Genomic DNA, 19,769 nt, shown 5'->3' with positions numbered 1-19,769 from the left:
GCAGTCAGGCAGCCTTCGGCAGCACGCCTGCGGGAGGTCCGCCGGTCCCGCAGATTCGGCGGTAATTCGGCGACGGGTACGCCGAATCCGCGGGACTGGGGACCTCCCGCAGGCATGCCGCCGAAGGCAGCCTGCCTGCCGTGCTTGGGGCGGCAAAAAAGCTAGAGCCGACCCTGGAGAAGAGAGAAGCAGGTTGAAAGAGAGCTGGAGGAATAAAGACATGTGAGGTTAGAGAGGGAGCCTGTGCATAGTTTAAAAAATGTCAATTTTGATATGATATAGAATTAGGAGCAACCAACTATTGGCATCAGCAGTTAACTATTTCCTGTTTTGCCAGCTCAAAATAGGTAACCATTGAACTATAGATTTACCCAGACTGCCCATACACAAGCCGACAAGTCTTTCATGACAAGCTGTTTCAGCCTGTGACTCAGCTAAGTACAAGGGACTGTAAAGCTTGCAAATGTCACCCTTTTGTGGGCTCGTGCATTCTGCAAATAACAACAATGCCCATTTAGGAATTGCTTCCAAGGTACTTTCTGACACCCATGTGCTCCCTAGAAAAATAAATCTTGGAGTGTGAGATAGTACATAGCTATTAATTTTCAGTACAGTGACCAGAAATCCCTTTAAGTTAAATTCAGTGCAGGATGCAAGAATCGACTTATGGGAGAGGTGGGTTTATTAAATAATTCTTTGGCTGTGTACCTAGGCAATTTGTTACTCTAATTTCTCATTGGAGTAGAGATAATGTTAGAATGCTGTATCTATAGAGTAGGTGATACAGAGATAAAACATGATGGATTTGTTGGAAAATTCATTTGTCACACAAGAGATTCAATCCTCTGGTCTAGCTAAGCTCAGCATAGGAACATTGGAGGGGAATGGTGGATTTTATGTCACGCCCACTCAGATCCACTGGCTGATGGTATGCTGATCTGGTCAACAGTATTACACAGGAGTAGTTTTGGGGGTCTTCTATGTTATATCTAGCTGCCCATGGCTCTAAGGGGCCTTCCATGAGTTTTTTTTCTTATCCCCTTTGCCATGCTCCGACATATTAGGGCACATTTTCTGAAACAGTTAAAATGGTGTGTGTGCAAAACTCTGTCTTTTCGTGGACAAATGGACAATGACCTGGTTATGTGCAGACCAGGCAATTGCACATACACATACCTATTTGCATGTGAAAATATCTAATGTGTGTATTCAAATATAGGTTTTGTAAGTATAATGGGTACATTTGTGCAAACACACACATTTAGCTATCTCTGATCATTTGGTCCATCAGGACTATTTTTAATCTGACTGTGATTGGAATTTTACTACCCCGATGATGTGATACTTACATTAGAACCTCAAAGTTACGAACACCTCAGGAATGGAGGTTGTTCAGAACTCTGAAATGTTCGTAACTGGTCAAAATGTTATGGTTGCTCTTTCAAAAGTTTACAACTGAACATGGACTTAATGCAGCTTTGAAACTTTACTATGCAGAAGAAAAATGCTGCTTTTAGCCATCTTAATTTACATGAAACAAGCACAGAAACAGTTTCCTTACTTTATCAATTTTTTTTAAACTTTCCCTTTAATTTTAGTAGTTTACATTTAATACAGTGCTATATTGCAGCGGTTCTCAAACATTAGCAACCCGAGGACCCCCATTTTGATTTAAAAAATTTCATGGACCCAGAAGCTGGTGTCTAATTTTCCCCGAGGGGGTGCTCAATCCCTGCTCAGCCCCAAGCTCAGCCCCTGCCCCAACTCCACTCCATCCCCCAAGGCCTCACCCCGCCCCACTTCTTTCTGCCCCCTCCCCTGAGTGTGCCCTGTCCCCGCACCTCCGTCTCCCTCCTAGTGCCTCCTGCATGTCACTGAACAGCTGTTCTGCGGCATTAAGGAGGCACTGGGAGGGAGGGGGAGGAGTTGATCAGTGGGGCAGGCAGTCCCAGACATGACTCATGGATACCCTGGAGCTGGACATTACTCACAGACCCCCCTAGAGTAACCTCTCAGACCCCCAGGGGTCGGCGGACCCCAGTTTGAGAACCGCTGCTATATTGGATATTCTTTTTTTTTTTTTTTTTGTCTCTGCTGCCTGATTGTGTCCTTCTGGTTCCAAATGAGGTGTGGTTAACCGGTCAGTTAGTAACTCTGTGTTCATTACTATGAGGTTCTACTGTAATAAGATATCATATGAGAATTCCTCATTAGACTCTCAGTTATAGAATGAAACCCTAATGACTTCCATGGAATTGCACCAGTGCGACAGAGAATTTGGGCCATTGCATGAAATCTCTTAATATCTTGCAATATATCATAAGGCTAGTTGAAATTAACTCACATAACAACTGTATAATAGTGTGGACATCTGAGTCTCATTATGCATTGTGAAGCATCTGATTTGTAAAATCTTCTGACCTTTAAAGCTTGCAAAACCACCTAACCTAGCACAGCTAGTTACACAATTTAATTTCTTTCACTAACATATTTTCCTTGGAAAGAAGATAAGAGAAAAGCAACATGAATGTCCAAATGTGACATACAAACAGCAAAATGAGTGCAAGAGACAGTCCCAGATTCAGATTTGTTCTAGATTGTTGTCTGCCTTTTAGAAGTGATTCACACAGTTAACATACTTCATAGCATGCTGAAGGATGTTACACTGAAAGAGGAGGAGGCTGTGTAAAGAGAAGCTAAAAGTACCAGGATACTAAGAAACCTTATACTATGTTAACCAGCTGCCCTCATGGGAGCCTGAAGAAGGGATGCAGAAATGTGCTGCGGTTATGCGTGTGATAAGGTAGAAGAGACTGAGGTTAAAAAAATACCCCTTTGGTTTTTGTTTTTGGATCATGCTGTCTAGTTCTCTTGTGTTTTCTTTGCCGAGATGTTGAACCAGATCATCTCTGCTGAAAAAAACAACTGAGTACCAGGCTACAGCTGGCAACATACAACACTCTTTGTGGTTAAGCTTCTCGTCATCAAGTTATCTTTCTGTCACCATGACGTTTCTCTCATCTTGCTCAGATGCTTCCTTGTTATTACACTAGCAGCCCTCACTCCCCACAAAAAACAAAACAAGCCTCCACCATATTCAATGCATAAGCAATTGAAGTTATACAAGGCCTAAGATTTCAAACAGAAATTGGGTGCATCCACTTGTGGGTGCCCATTTTGAGACACTTTTAAGGGGCCTGATTATCATAAAGTGCTGGGTAATCGTTCTCTGAAAATCAGAAAGTGGTTTAAGTTGGGCACCTGAAAACTGAGGCACTCAAAATGATTAATCACTTTTGAAAATGTAGGTTTTAGTTCCCTGTGCTTTAGCTTGAGTGGTAAACAGGTTCATGATCATTGTTAACTCTCCCTGCAAAACAAAAACTTCTGTAAAAGAGTAATCTTTCACAGCGAGTACTAAATGATCAATATACACTGCTCTTAAAGCAGGGAAGAGCTCCCACAGCTTCTTACTCCTTCTTTTAGTTACAACGGTGAAAAGCGGATGAAAAACACTACCATAAACAAATGGGATATTTTGATTTAGTAGTATTGCACACTCACTTTGCTCTAGTGTAAATGATAGAGCTGGGTGGGAAACAGTTTTCCTGTGAGAGTTTTCAAGAGTTCAAAATTTTTCCCATCCCAAAATGGAGGGAAAAGTTCTAAATCTCAAAAATGTTCACAAACCAATAATCTGAAAAAACCCTGGATTGGGTCAAATATAGTATACACGAACTAAAATCTTGAAACAAAAAATAGTTTTGAACAGAAAAATGTTTTCATTTTGAAAATGTTAAAACAGGACGTTTTGATAATTTTGAACCCAATACTTTTTTGAATTGGGAGATTCATCAAAACGAACCCTTTCCCGCGACAGTTTCAGTTTTGACAAATTGTCATTTTCTGATGAAAAAGATGTTACTCGGAAAACTTCTTACCAGTTCTAGTAAATGAATACACAAGGTGCAAGACGTTGGAAGACCCTATGTCTATCTAATTATGGTCTATGACGTTTCTGTTATGACTTGAAGATGGTTAAGGGACACATGAAAACAATGAGCTAGAGGCTGATCTCAACCCATATGTAGAGTTGGAGTAACACAACTAAGATCATGTGTGAGATCATAATCTGGCTCAGTGTGTTTGGGGCACTGACAGTAAGGGTGCTGATAAACTCGGAGGAACAGCTACAAAGAAAGGGAATATAAATTATGGGAGGTGAATGGTTTGAATGCAGGACTTGGAACTCCTGGGGCTTTGTCCTTTAGACACTGCATATACAGAGCTCCCACTGCAAACAAGAGCTTGCAGGAGTGGGTCTTCTAAGAGCTAATTCTGCTTCTGACACCAACATCATCTGTGGCCTTGAGTGAGTCACTTACACTTATTTTCCAGATATGAAAATTGAGGAAATGAAGTTAACTCTTACTGGACAGAAGTGTTAAGGAGATTTATTAGTTAACACTTGAAAAGTGCTGCTAAGTAGAAAGTATTAAATGTTAGTTAAACAGCGTGTGGGTGTGAGTGCGTGAGTGAATACATATAGCACTGCCCTCTACTGAATGGAATAAAAATTGCTGATCTATTTGTCACAGGCCTTATATTGTTAATGACTGCCAGAGAATCTTATTTAGTTCAGGAGGCAGGGGCCAGTGCTTTGAAGCAAGAGAATTTGAGTTCTGTCCTGACTGCTGTGTAGTTTCAGGAGGCTGTGATATGGAGCAGAGTGAATAACAGAAAGTTATGTTTGTTACAATATGTAAGGTACAAAAATATTGAGACAGAGAGTACGAGACAGATGCAGCATTAAAGCTGCCATTTCAGGAGATCTGTTAGCTTTCACTTTAAGAAACTTTGTTATGTAAGTTGGAATTTACTAAGTGTTACTACACCATGCATTAGTGAGTTACAGCCGTGCCAGGAATAAAAAGAGTTGTTCATGCAGTGTCTGTCACACCAAGCGTTTACCGGTGCCCCCCACATGAATGCTACAGAGGAAATCCCCATGAGCAGTGTGGGAGTTTTTTCCATTGACCCCTAGAACACCTGCAGAACTAAAATATCACTTAGACCATAATCTCATTGCAGCAGCTGATGGGGGAAGAGGTCAGATAAAGGAAAAAGCTGGTGGCTGGTACATGGAGGAGAAAAAGATCTATAAAGACATTTAAATAAACAGAGTGAGGTGGCGTCATGAATCCATGTACTAAAGTTAGAACAGAGTTTTCTCTTGGTATTGAAAATTAACCTTATTATGCATTTTTGAATAAAATATTTTTTGTTAATAAACAAGAAAATTAATTGTGTCATTACTTATAATATTCATAAATGATCTGGAAAATGGGGTAAAATTTGCAGATGATACAAAATTGCTCAGGATAGTTATGTTCAAAGCTGAATGCAAAGAATTACAAAGTGATCTTACAAACTTAGGTGACTGGATAACAAAATTGCAGATGAAATTAAATGTTGATAAGTGCAAAGTAATGCACACTGAAAAATATACATACAAAATGATTGGGTCTAATTTAGCTGTTCCCACTCAAAAAAAGAGATCGTGGACTCATTGTGGATAGTTATCGGAAAACATCTGCTCAATGTGCAGTGGCAGTCAAAAAAAGCTAACAAAATGTTAGGAACCATTAGGAAAAGGATAGACTATAAGACAGAAAATAGAAAAATGCCACTATATAAATCCATGGTAGTTCACATCTTGAATACTACGCGCATTTCTGGTTGCCCCATCTAACAAAAGATATATTAGAACTGGGAAAAGTACAGAGAAGGACAATAAAAATGATTAGGGTATGGAAAAGCTTCCATGTGAGGAGAGATTAAAAGGACTGGGACTATTCCTTTTAGAAAAAAGATGACTGGGGGGATGTGATTGAGGTTTATAAAATAATGAATGGTGTGGAGAATGTGAACAGGGAAGTGTTAATTACCCCTTCACATAACACAAGAACCAGGAGTCACCAATGAAATTAACAGGCAGCAGGTTTTAAACTAACAAAAGGAAGTACTTTTTCATAGAACACACAGTCAACCTGTGGAACTTATTACCATGGGATGTTGTGAAGGCAAAACATTTTACTGGATAGAAAAAAAATTGGATAAGTTCAAGGAGGATAGGTACATCAATGGCTATTAGCCCAGATGGTCCAGGTCACAGCCCCATGCTCTGGGTGTCCCTAACTTCTGACTGCCAGAAGCTGGGATGGGATGACGGGGGATGGACTACTTGATAATTGCCCTGTTCTGTTCATTCCCTCTGAAATAACTGGCACTGACCACTGTCAGAAGACAGCATACTGGGCTAGATGGATCATCGGTTTGACCCAGTCTGGCCATTCTTATGTTCTTATCATTTTCTTTTTATTTATTGGGAGGGTGGGTTTCAAAAGCAGCTAAGGAATTTAGGAGCACAAATCCCATTGAATCTCAGTGGGGCTTGGGTTCCTAAATCACTTTGATGCTTTTGAAATCTCTTCCTTTGTGTAACTAGCTCACATGATATGCCTCACTCTTTGAAAATGCACAGGAATTGGAGTTTCACCAGGAATCAGGCTCTCATTTCTCCCACAGTACGCATGTTTGCAACAGGAGTTCATCCGGACATAGCCAGACCAGCAGCCAACAGATCTCATTGTGACACTTGGGGCCAGTTCTTCATAATAGTTGCACCCTACAAGCATCCAGCATACTGAATTCTTTTGGAAATCTGGCCCTAACTGTAGCTGTTGATTTATTTTGAAAATCTGCACCACAGTCCACTTTTCTCATTATCTCATTACCCACAACTTCTCCTACTTGGCCAGCTATGTAATGTACAAAAACAGCTTCATTATTCATTTTTTACAAACAAATAAAAAAATCAAGCAAACTAGTTAGTCCAGATTGTTTCAAACCCCAAAGTAGCTTCAGAATAAATGACAAAGACCCCAATCCGTCAAAGCACATAACCATGTGCTCAGTTCCATCCCTATAAACAAAGCACTTGCACACCTGTGTAAGTCCCATCAGCTACAATAGGACTTATGCAGGAGTGTAAGTGCTTTGATGAATTGTGGCCACAGAGAAGAGATAAAAAGAAGGAAAAGAAAACAAATATGAAAGCAGGAAGTAGGGAGATAAGTGCAGAGAGAAGGAGGAAGCCAGACAAAAGTGACGGGGAGGGACAAGACACAAAGAGCAGATCTAATAGCCATGGTGTTAGTGTTGCCCGGCATACTTTTTTGGGGGTAAAATTACATAGAAAACCTGCTATCAGGACTGGCTCCAGGCACCAGTGAAGGAAGCAGGTGCTTGGGGCGGCCAATGGAAAGGGGCGGCACATCCGGGTCTTCGGCAGGTCCCTCAGTCCCTCTCGGAGCGAAGGACCCGTTGCTGACTTGCTGCCGAAGAATGAAGCAGCACGATAGGGCTACCACCGAAGTGCCGCTGATCGCGGCTTTATCTTTTTTTTGGTGGGTTTTTTTTTTCGCTTCAGTGCTTGGGGCGGCAAAAAAGCTGGAGCTGGCTCTGCTTGCAATAAATAACCAGAACATTTACTTTGGAAGCTCACTTGACTACCACATACAGAGAAAAGTTTTATGTCTGCCTGTTTGCTTCTCTAATGACATTATTTCACCCTTTCTTAAAATCCTAGGTGCTTCCAGTCCTCGGACATGTGTTCCAATGTAATAAAGATGAAAGAGGAGGGATGGATCAACCCCAATGTGTTTGTAGCCAGCTCAGGAGTGAATCTGCAAACAAAACATCCTTAACAATGGCCTACTCAGGGCTGGCCTGGTGATATGCAGTGCATTGCCATTCGGGATCTCTTACTGGGTGACGAGGAGCAAGAGATTACATTGAGAAATCAATTTCCAGGTCTCTCTCTTGGCAACACAGACTGATAATGCTAGGCCACTGAGCCAGACCAGAAATATGATTTTGATTAATATAAATATAGGTTCACAAGTTTAGCATCTGTGGCTGAGTCACAGGTTTCTTATATGGGAGTGGGGTTCCACTAATTATTTTGTGTCTGATTCACACAGGGAAAAAATGGTTTACAAGAACAAATACATCTCTGTATCTTTATTTGTATTTTTTAACATACTTTTTTTTAATCAAGTTTCTAACAGGCCACGCTGTAAAAAGAATTATAGAGGAATTACAGGCTTGTGATTAAGGCACTGGACTGGGATTCAGGAAATGTGGGTCTGATTCCTGGGTCTGCCACAAATTCTCTGTCCAACTCAGCCAAATCATTTAATATCTCTGCATCTTGGTTCCCCATCTGTAAAGTGGAATAGGACTATTTCCTGGCTACACAGTAATCTCTTCAGGGCAGGGACTATACTATGTCTATGTAGAGCATTTTGCATAATAAGCCCCCATTCTTGGTTGGGGTCCTTAGATATTACCACAGTACAAATAATAATGACCAGAGTTTGTTTTTTTCTAATTCCTTTAAAAGTAAAAAAATGGCTTTCTGTTCCCCAAAAGGGGAGAATGGATAGGCCCAAGAGGAATACACCAACCTGCTCATCACCTCTCTGTTCCCCTTTGTCTCTGCCACCTGGCCCACTGTCGGCCCCTGAAGTTCTAGTTTCAGATTTGTTACTGCTCTTATTGTAAATACTTTCTTGCAGGGCCTGGGGAAGAACATGAACTTGCCCCAGAGCACTATATGAAAGTGATGTCATCACTTTAGTGCTTGACACAGAAATTGCAGCTGGTCATTAACAAAACATTGAAAGTGACTTACTATATAAACTGCTGTTGAATGCAGTGAAAAAAACCCAGACCCAGAATGTGGGCAGGGAACGTGGTGCTTATTTGGACAGTGCCGCCACTTCAGTTTCAAAGAGTATGTCTACACTGCAATAAAACACCCACGGCTGGCCCATGTCAGCTGACGGGCTTGTGGAGCTCAGGCTGTGAGGCCATAAAACTGCAGTGTAGATGTCCAGGCTTGGGCTTGAGTCTGAGCTCTGTGGCCCTGTGACAGGTGAGGGTCCCTGAGCCTGGGCTCCAGACCAAATCTGGATGTCTGCCTGCAATTCTATAGCCCAGCAGACCAAGCCCTGCGAGCCTGAATCAGTTGACATGGGCCAGCCACGGGTGATTTATTGCAGTGTGGACATACCCATAGGGTTAACATAGTGACCATACGTTTTAAAAAATGTATTTCAGGATACCATTTTCTATTCTTTTGTGCTCCAACTCAACCAGCAGTTATGGGTTTGATGTAGATTGGATGAATTCAGTGTTATGCAGGAGGAAGGACTAAATGATCATAATGGTCACTTCTGCCCTTAAGATCTATAAATTTATAATCTTTTATTTAGGCTTAGTGGATATGGTGTGTATAGTAGGGATCAGATTCTGATCCCCTTAATCACCGGGAATACCATCTTATTCTGCAAGTAGTCCCATTGAAATTAGTAGGGCTACCTGAAGAGTAAGGTGCTACTCAGAGTGAGTAAGGGTAGCAGCACCTGGTGCTATTTAAAGTAATGTACATTCTGTATTAAATTAATAGTGATGCCTGAACCTAATGATTACTAAAGAACACAACAAAACCAGCCATCCCCACACCTGTTCTAGACATTTGTTTAGCATATGTTCTGAAATTTGTCATGCATGCCCATCTCTCTGACAATGGGAGTTTGCCTTTTCTGCAGAAGAGGGGAGAACACTTTTAAAGCTTATTTTTACCACAAAAAATATACCTCCTGTGGTTTCCTTACAAATGTAGACTACCCCTGTTCATTGAAAACTGCAGAAAGAAAAGATCTTGCTAATGAGAAACTGTACACAAAAAACAACTTTGTTCCTCTTTTGTTTTACCACCTTTATGTGTTACCCCAGCTTTCCAGATAAATGCCTGACCAGCTCAGCCTGCTTAAGAAAAATTCAGGAAGAACATAAAGAGAAAAAAAATATTTTCAAGTTCATACTGTAAGTAAAAGGAAATCATATATTTAATAGAATATAAACAGCTTTTGCAAACTCAGAGGACATCTAGTGGCCAAAGCTAGTAATCACTTGTTTAGTATTACAACACTCAATCTTATCATCAGAGATCCCAGTTTTCCGTGACAAAAAAACAAAATTCTCTGGTAAAAAAATCCATTAAAATCTGCATTTTTCTGTGATTAAAATAAAATGCTGAACTTTAGTTTCCCTAGCCTCAATATATATAGGTATCGGTCGAACTAGGATGACCAAACGTCTGTTTTGGACCAGGCCAGTCTCCTTTTTAAGCCCTGTCCCGGACGTCCTGACTTTCTTGGCAAACTGGGAAAGAGCAAATGGGACAAATGCCTAGTTTTGCCATTAGGGGGGCACAGAGCAACATTTGGTGGGGGCTTGGGCTGTCAGTCCCTGTCGTGGGGAGCTCAGGTCAGTCCCGTGCAGTATCCTGTTTTCACTTTGGGAAATATGACAGGTTTCAGAGTGGTAGCCGTGTTAGTCTGTATCAGCAAAAAGAACAAGGAGTACTTGTGGCACCTTAGAGACTAACAAATTTATTTGAGCATAAGCTTTCGTGGGCTAAAACCCACTTCATCGGATGCATGCAGTGGAAAATACAGTAGGAAGATATATATACACGGAGAACATGAAAAAATGGGTGTTGTCATACCAACTGTATCGAGAGTAATTGATTAAGGTGAGCTATTATCAGCAGGAGAAAAACGACTGTAACGACTCTAATCACTACAAATTTTTTTTTTCTCCTTCTGATAATAGCTCACCTTAATCAATTACTCTCGATACAGTTGGTATGACAACACCCATTTTTTCATGTTCTCCGTGTATATATATCTTCCTACTGTATTTTCCACTGCATGCATCCGATGAAGTGGGTTTTAGCCCACGAAAGCTTATGCTCAAATAAATTTGTTAGTCTCTAAGGTGCCACAAGTACTCCTTGTTCTTTTTGGGAAATATGGTCACTCTAACTTTCAGTAAAATTTAGTTAATATGTTTTCATTTTTTCAGAAAAAGTAAAAACTAAAGATTCTCTGTAAAAATGCAAATTCTGTGTTTTTCCCCATGGCAAACAGATTTCTAGGACTGCTACTTATTATTCAGAAACAATGCCTTTTTTTTTTGCTATCTATGGACTTGTTCATTAATATTGCAATGTAACACAGTAATAGTCAGTTGTATACTAATTTAGGATTGGACTTTTCCTTACTACCCTCCCCCCCACAGAAAAAACGGAATGCTGAATTCCAGAAATTGCTGTCCTTGTAGTATGCCTCAGAAAATTCAACATCTCCTTGTAGTGATTTTGTTAAGGACGTCGTATTAAATGAGTCTGATGTGATTTGACTTATCTGTTTAATATTGTGATTCTGTGCATGTCACAAAAGAACACAGCTATATAGCCATGTATCCTATGTATGCAGAGGGATAGTGTACATAAACTGCTACATTCTTCTCCAAAACTATTGAGTTCTTATACTTGTTTCTCCCAGGATTTTATCCTGTTATGTTTATTGAAAGTATGGTAAAAACGAAATCTTTGCCTTGAAAGGTTTACAGCTTTAGGAAGATAATAGTTAGCAGTAGTATTAGGTGTCCAACTTTATACACTTATGACAATTTTTTTAACTCAGGTACTTAGTATCAGGCCCAACTATTCATATTTAGACACCTAATAAGTGACTGTTTTCAGAAGTGATGAGCACTTCTAGGGCCAATTTCTAGCTCTTATTTTAATCAGTGGGAATTGCTCAGCGTCAGCCTTATCTGAAGCCCATTAAAATTAATAGAAATACTTCAAGACTTCAGTGGACTTTGGATTGGGGACCCTAACTTTGGAAAGTAAAATTTGAAAATATTGGCCCTAGAAATTGGTTTTAAGGGTACGGTGTGCCTGCAGCTCCCACTGCAGTTCCCTGCAGCTCCCACTGACTTCAACTGGAGTTCTGGATGTTTAGTCCCTCTGAAAATCAAGCCGGTGATATCTAAAGTTGGGAACCCGAAAACAGAAGCATCCAAACGTAGAAACTACTTGTGAAAAACTGGGTCTGAGGCCATCATCCAAAACTTCATTGAAATTAATGGGAGGAGTCTTTCAATTGACTCATTAGATGTGGGCGAGGCCCTATTGGCCAGATTTAGACAGGTGCTTAGGCACTTAAACACACAGATATATGCATAGTGGGATTTTCAAAAGCATCTAAGCAGGTTAAGTCCTAACTTCCATTGAAGTCATCTTTGTAAATCTGGTCCTAAGTGTTTTTCCCTAGTGGATCAACTGCAAAGGAAGGAATATATAATCCCTTATATATAATGTTTTCTGGCTCCAAACATTGTTCCATAGCCACTGGACCATAAATAACACATTATAAAGACACAGTGGTGTATAGGCACTATCATAAGTAGTCTACACCTTTTGACAGACAACTGTGGGTAGGCTATTACAAACATGTTCTAGTATCATGGATAACACCACACTACTGAGAGATGGATATGAATTTACATATTTAACTTACATTACTACAAATGTTTTCCAATCACAAAGATATTTTTCTTTACATATTTAAGCCAAGGTCATTTAGCAAAATATCAATTAAACGTTCCATGAAAAGGAGTAAAATAGTTACAAGAAAACGCCCAGAATCCACGTCACTCATTTCTCCTCCATAGGGAATCAATCTCATTACCCTAATATCTGCCAGCAAAGGAGTGACGGTATTAAGCAGACATACAGTATGATATTTGCCATAATGATTCTTATCCAACAGAATATACACTTGGTGAAACACAGGAATTAATGAGGTGGAGAGGTGCCTCTAATTTACTTATGTTTTTCCAAAGTAACCCATCTATAGAATTGTAAATTAATGAAAACAGAAGCTTCTGCTTAACTTCATTTTCTCCTGAAGTGCTTATTAAAGCAGTTTCAGGAATAACTGTACCATAGGAAGTCTAATTTGGATAATGAATAAAAAGAGGTGAGAGAAAGAAAAAGCAAGAAATCTGAAAAAGCATCAAATTTCTGAAAGATGGAAAAAGATCTATTCTGAATTTCTGAAGGGCCAATGTTATTCCAGTTTTACACTACTTCAACTCTACTAAAATGAGTAGCACTGTTCAGCACCAGATTGGAATAGAGCAATGGAGAATCAAGCCCTAGGGTTCTGTGATGAATTTATTCATAGGTTAGGCTGCAGGTGGGAGATATAATCTAACACAAACCTGAAGGGTAAAGTTTGCCATACTGTACAAGATAATCCTATTAGCAAAATCCCCCATCATCTTGTAGCTGCTGCTGTGACTATATTTTATGTATCCAGACAGAATGGTCCTTTATATTGGCTCAAATGCATTGATCCATGTGCCGTGAAGTTGTGCTCTAATGGCCATTGAAATCAACGGCTATCTTTCCTTTGACTGTAATGGCCTTTGGTGTGCTCAATGAGCCATAAAGTGAAAACCCTCTGGTACCTAAAACCCAACAATATCACTTGTGCAATAGACCCTCATACAGGTCCTTCCATTCAGGATAGGGAAAATCCTATGTCCTTTCTTGTGCAAGACCAGGACCTCGGGCCTTTTTCTTCTTTTCAAGATGACTAGAACTCCAGCAGTAGTTATAGTAAAGCAAGGTAATAGAGGCAACATACTGAGCAGTTCTTGTGTAGCGAGGTTTTGAAGTTCGAACACTGCCAAGAGTAATCACATCTACACTGGCATTGTCTAGGTCTTCAAAATTCTCTGCACCAATACAGCCACTGTTTGGATAAAAAGGAAAAGCAAAGACATATACATTATTCATAAGACAGCTGGCAGAGGCAGCTGAATCATACTTCAAGCTCCACATCTATAGTTATTTATTAAAATGGTCCACAAGAAAATACATGGAGATGAACTATCCTTTGTGCAGTACTGTCCCAAGACAAAAACAAACACACAGAACCAGCAGCATATAATTAGGGACAACTCTATCACATATGTGCAGTGATCAGTTTCGGGAAAGCTGGAAGTAACGTGAGAAACATCTGTCATCCCTATTTTTTTCTTTGACGCTTATTCTGTGCCACAGTAAAGTATGATACCTTTGAGATGAGGACACAATGGAGCCTCATTCTTAACTCACACTATTGTAAATGAAAGCAATTCCACTGAAGTCAGTGGAGTTACCCAAGAATAAGTCGAGAATAGTCAAGCTGCAAACCTTGCATTAGGAAGATGAGACAAATGGGCTGATTGCATTAAATCAAAACTGAAAAAATACATAATGTTGCTAAATCTTTACTTACGTGTAGAGAGGAATATGTTGAGTTCGAGAGCTTGGGCTTACACTGTTAAGAAAAATACAAGATATATTAGTTATTAGAAAAAAGATGGAATTGATTTACCTGATTACTATGTTAAGCAAACTTTTTATGCAGCAAACATGAAAAGATAAAGAGGAAGTGACTTAGAGACCTACTTTTGAGGACTCACAGGAGTGGCAGAAGCAAGTCCAAGTTTTGCTTTTGGAATGACGGGGGTGGGGGGAGCTCAAAATCAAGTAGTGTGTGTGTGGGGGGGAGGGGGGGCTGGCACAGATGCTAAAGTCCCTCTTCAGCAGGCAGAGTTCTGGGTTTGCAAACCATATCACAGATAACACTGCTCTACAGCCAAAATGCTTCTGAAATAAATGTAGTCAAACTTTACTAATTCTGGGTCACTGAGAACGAAAATGATGCTTAAAATTGTTGATTGGCTCTAGTTTTCAAGATATGCTATTGGGTCAGTATATATGACCCTTGACTTGGGAATGGCGGAGGATAAGTGAGTTATAAAGGGAAGGGATCTCAATTTAAACCAGAAATGACTAAAATACATCTTTGACTGGATCTATGAATAAATCTATGACTGGGTTTGGACAGTACTTGCTTTTTAGGCAAAACAATGAATGATGCAATCTGAAGCTGGTATTGCGTCATACATGATCTGAATTGCATCATGTTATTCCTAGAAGTCATGGATGATGCAATCATAACGAAGCTTACATCACTCTGCTGAACAAATTGCCCTATATCAGCTCTAGAAATCATAGTGTTGTGCTCTTTTATTTGTCAGTGTTTGATTTTGCAAAGGGACACATTTCTGTTTAGCCAAAGCGAGCAGAGATGCCTCGTACTTGTGTGAACAGTGCAGATAACTTCTGCTATGTTTGTGGTGAAGTGACTTTTGCATCACAAAAGCGCAGTATAACCACTATGGTTAAGAAAGCCTATCACCTTTATTTTGGCTGCAAAATTGGAGATCAGGACAAGAGGTGGGCCCCACACATATGCTGCAACACTTGTGCAACAAATCTTCGCCAGTGGTTGAACAGGAAAAGGAAATCTATGCCTTTTGCAGTGCCAATGATTTGGAGAGAGCCAACAGATCATACCAGCAATTGTTACTTCTGCACGGTGCCTCCAGTTGGGAAAGGTGTGTCAAAGAAGAAAAAGTGGACTGTGCATTATCCAAACATTCCATCAGCTATATGCCCAGTACCCCACGGAGAAGGATTGCCGGTTCCTGATGCACCAGAATCATTCTCACTTGAGTCAGACGAGGAAGAGGATGAAACTTCTGGTCCTGAACCATCAATGTCACAGGACCACATTTTCTCCCATCCTCCTCCTCTGAACCACACCTCATAACACAAGGTGAACTGAATGACCTTGTCAGGGATTTGGAACTACCCAAAAGTAAGGCAGAGCTGTTGGGCTCCAGACTACAGCAGTGGAATCTCCTGGCAGGTGATGTTAGGGTTTCCATGTTCCGTGACCGTCAAAAGGACTTATCCCATTCTTCTTCATGGAAGGTGATCTTGTAGCCTGCAACAACATCGATGGTGTGATGGCAGCCCTCAACATCGTTCACGATCCAGATGAGTGGAGACTGTTCATTGATTCATCAAAGACGAGTCTTAAAGCTGTTTTACTGCATAATGGCAATGTTTTGCCATCAATTCCAGTTGCTCATGCAGTCCATATGAAGGAAACTTATGACAACACGAAACAACTTTTGAGGTGCATAAACTATGACCAACATCAGTGGCAGCTTTGTGGCGATTTGAAGGTTGTTGCTCTCTTGCTTGGTCTGCAGACTGGATACACAAAGTACTGCTGTTTTCTCTGTGAATGGGATAGTCGTGCAAGAGATTCCCACTACATCAAGAAAGATTGGCCACTCTGACAGTCATTGGAGCCTGGGAGGAAAAGTGTTCAGCATCCACCACTTTTTGAATCAAGGAAGATTTTGTTACCACCCTTACACATCAAGCTGGGTCTGATGAAGAACTTTGTCAAGGCCATTGACAAAACACAAGCAGCTTTCATAGATTCATAGATTCTAGGACTGGAAGGGACCTCGAGAGGTCATCAAGTCCAGTCCCCTGCCCGCATGGCAGGACCAAATACTGTTTAGACCATCCTGATAGACATTTATCTGACCTACTCTTAAATATCTCCAGAGATGGAGATTCCACAACCTCCCTAGGCAATTTATTCCAGTGTTTAACCACCCTGACAGTTAGGAACTTTTTCCTAATGTCCAACCTAGACCTCCCTGGCTGCAGTTTAAACCCATTGCTTCTTGTTCTATCCTTAGAGGCTAAGGTGAACAAGTTTTCTCCCTCCTCCTTATGACACCCTTTTAAATACCTGAAAACTGCTATCATGTCCCCTCTCAGTCTTCTCTTTTCCAAACTAAACAAACCCAATTCCTTCAGCCTTCCTTCATAGGTCATGTTCTCAAGACCTTTAATCATTCTTGTTGCTCTTCTCTGGACCCTTTCCAATTTCTCCACATCTTTTTTAAAATGCAGTGCCCAGAACTGGACACAATACTCCAGCTGAGGCCTAACCAGAGCAGAGTAGAGCGGAAGAATGACTTCTCGTGTCTTGCTCACAACAGACCTGTTAATACATCCCAGAATCATGTTTGCTTTTTTTGCAACAGCATCACACTGTTGACTCATATAACCCCTAGATCCCTTTCTGCCATACTCCTTCCTAGACAGTCTCTTCCCATTCTGTATGTGTGAAACTGATTTTTTCTTCCTAAGTGGAGCACTTTGCATTTGTCTTTGTTAAACTTCATCCTGTTTAACTCAGACCATTTCTCGAATTTGTCCAGAACATTTTGAATTATGACCCTGTCCTCCAAAGCAGTTGCAATCCCTCCCAGTTTGGTATCATCCGCAAACTTAATAAGCGTACTTTCTATGCCAATATCTAAGTCGTTGATGAAGATATTGAACAGAGCCGGTCCCAAAACAGACCCCTGCGGTACCCCACTCGTTATGCCTTTCCAGCAGGATTGGGAACCATTAATAACAACTCTCTGAGTACGGTTATCCAGCCAGTTATGCACCCACCTTATAGTAGTCCCATCTAAATTGTATTTGCCTAGTTTATCGATAAGAATATCATGCGAGACCGTATCAAATGCCTTACTAAAGTCTAGGTATACCACATCCACAGCTTCACCCTTATCCACAAGCCTCGTTAACCTATCAAAGAAAGCTATCAGATTGGTTTGACATGATTTGTTCTTTACAAATCCATGCTGGCTGTTCCCTATCACCTTACCACCTTCCAAGTGTTTGCAGATGATTTCCTTAATTACTTGCTCCATTATCTTCCCTGGCACAGAAGTTAAACTAACTGGTCTGTAGTTTCCTGGGTTGTTTTTATTTCCCTTTTTATAGATGGGCACTATATTTGCCCTTTTCCAGTGTTCTGGAATCTTTCCTGTCTCCCATTATTTTCCAAAGATAATAGCTAGAGGCTCAGATACCTCCTCTATTAGCTCCTTGAGTATTCTAGGATGCATTTCATCAGGCCCTGGTGACTTGCAGGCATCTAACTTTTCTAAGTAATTTTTAACTTGTTCTTTTTTTATTTTATCTGCTAAACCTACCCCCTTCCCATTAGCATTCACTATGTTAGGCATTCCTTCAGACTTCTCGGTGAAGACCGAAACAAAGAAGTCATTAAGCATCTCTGCCATTTCCAAGTTTCCTGTTACTGTTTCTCCCTCTTCACTAAGCAGTGGGCCTACCCTGTCTTTGGTCTTCCTCTTGCTTCTAATGTATTGATAAAAAGTCTTCTTGTTTCCCTTTATTCCCGTAGCTAGCTTGAGCGCATTTTGTGCCTTTGCCTTTCTAATCTTGCCCCTGCATTCCTGTGTTGTTTGCCTATATTCATCCTTTGTAATCTGTCCTAGTTTCCATTTTTTATATGACTCCTTTTTATTTTTTAGATCATGCAAGATCTTGTGGTTAAGCCAAGGTGGTCTTTTGCCACATTTTCTATCTTTCCTAACCAGCGGAATAGCTTGCTTTTGGGCCCTTAATAGTGCCCCTTTGAAAAACTGCCAACTGTCCTCAGTTGTTTTTCCCCTCAGTCTTGATTCCCATGGGACCTTACCTATCAGCTCTCTGAGCTTACCAAAATCTGCCTTCCTGAAATCCATTGTCTCTATTTTGCTGTTCTCCCTTCTACCCTTCCTTAGAATTGCAAACTCTATGATTTCATGATCACTTTCACCCAGGCTGCCTTCTACTTTCAAATTCTCAACGAGTTCCTCCCTATTTGTTAAAATCAAGTCTAGAACAGCTTCCCCCCTAGTAGCTTTTTCAACCTTCTGAAATAAAAAGTTGTCTGCAATGCAGTCCAAGAATTTGTTGGATAGTCTGTGCCCTGCTGTGTTATTTTCCCAACATATATCCGGATAGTTGAAGTCCCCCATCACCACCAAATCTTGGGCTTTGGATGATTTTGTTAGTTGCTTAAAAAAAGCCTCATCCACCTCTTCCACCTGGTTAGGTGGCCTGTAGTAGACTCCTAGCATGACATCTCCCTTGTTTTTTACCCCTTTTAGCCTAACCCAGAGACTCTCAACACTTCCGTCTCCTATGTCCATCTCTACCTCAGTCCAAGTGTGTACATTTTTAATATATAAGGCAACACCTCCTCCCTTTTTCCCCTGTCTATCCTTCCTGAGCAAGCTGTACCCATCCATACCAACATTCCAATCATGTGTATTATCCCACCAAGTTTCAGTGATGCCAACAATGTCATAGTTGTATTTATTTATTAGCACTTCCAGTTCTTCCTGCTTATTCCCCATACTTCTCACATTTGTATATAGGCATCTAAGATACTGGTTTGATCTTTCCTCCCAGTTTTGTCCTGACCCTCCTTTCTCTCTGACAATATAGCCCACACTCCCTCTCGTTTCCGACCCATCTCCCCGGTCTCCATGTTCCCCACTTACCTGTGGGCTTTGCTCACCTGTCCCCGTCGAACCTAGTTTAAAGCCCTCCTCACTAGGTTAGCCAGTCTGTGTCCAAATAGGGTCTTTCCCCTCCTTGAAAGGTGAATGCCATCTCTGCCTAGCAGTCCTTCCTCGAATAGCATCCCGTGGTCTAGGAAGCCAAAGCCCTCCTGGCGACACCATCTTCGCAGCCAGACATTCACCTCCATGATGCATCTTTTCTCTGCCCGGGCCCCTATCTTTGACAGGAAGAATTGAAGAGAATACCACCTGCGCTCCAAACTCCTTCACCCGTATTCCCAGAGCCCTGTAGTCACTCTTGATCCGCTCAGTGTCACACCGCGCAGTATCATTTGTGCCCACATGGATGAGTAGCATGGGGTAGTAGTCAGAGGGCTGGATAATCCTCGACAATGCCTCCGTAACGTCTCGGATACGGGCTCCCGGCAGGCAGCATACCTCCCGAGATGAAATGTCAGGGTGACAGA

At 41.0% G+C, this 19,769-nt stretch overlaps 1 protein-coding gene across 1 annotated transcript in view; it reads right to left on the bottom strand.

Moving 5' to 3' along the window:
• The window catches only part of SPMIP7 (sperm microtubule inner protein 7), a 48,326-nt gene that overhangs the window by 9,758 nt on the left and 18,799 nt on the right, over positions 1-19,769 (bottom strand). The window contains exons 6-7 of the mRNA XM_005278559.5: positions 14,274-14,315; positions 13,638-13,745 (exon numbers count right to left, since the gene is read on the bottom strand). Of these exons, the coding sequence (XP_005278616.4) occupies positions 13,638-13,745; positions 14,274-14,315 (150 nt within the window). The remainder of the gene's footprint in view (positions 1-13,637; positions 13,746-14,273; positions 14,316-19,769) is intronic.

The sequence above is a fragment of the Chrysemys picta genome, chromosome 2 (assembly GCF_011386835.1).
Source record: "Chrysemys picta bellii isolate R12L10 chromosome 2, ASM1138683v2, whole genome shotgun sequence".
Classification (NCBI taxonomy): domain Eukaryota; kingdom Metazoa; phylum Chordata; order Testudines; family Emydidae; genus Chrysemys; species Chrysemys picta.
Note: the sequence above shows the minus strand (reverse complement) of the source record. Positions and strands in the feature narration are given on the sequence as shown.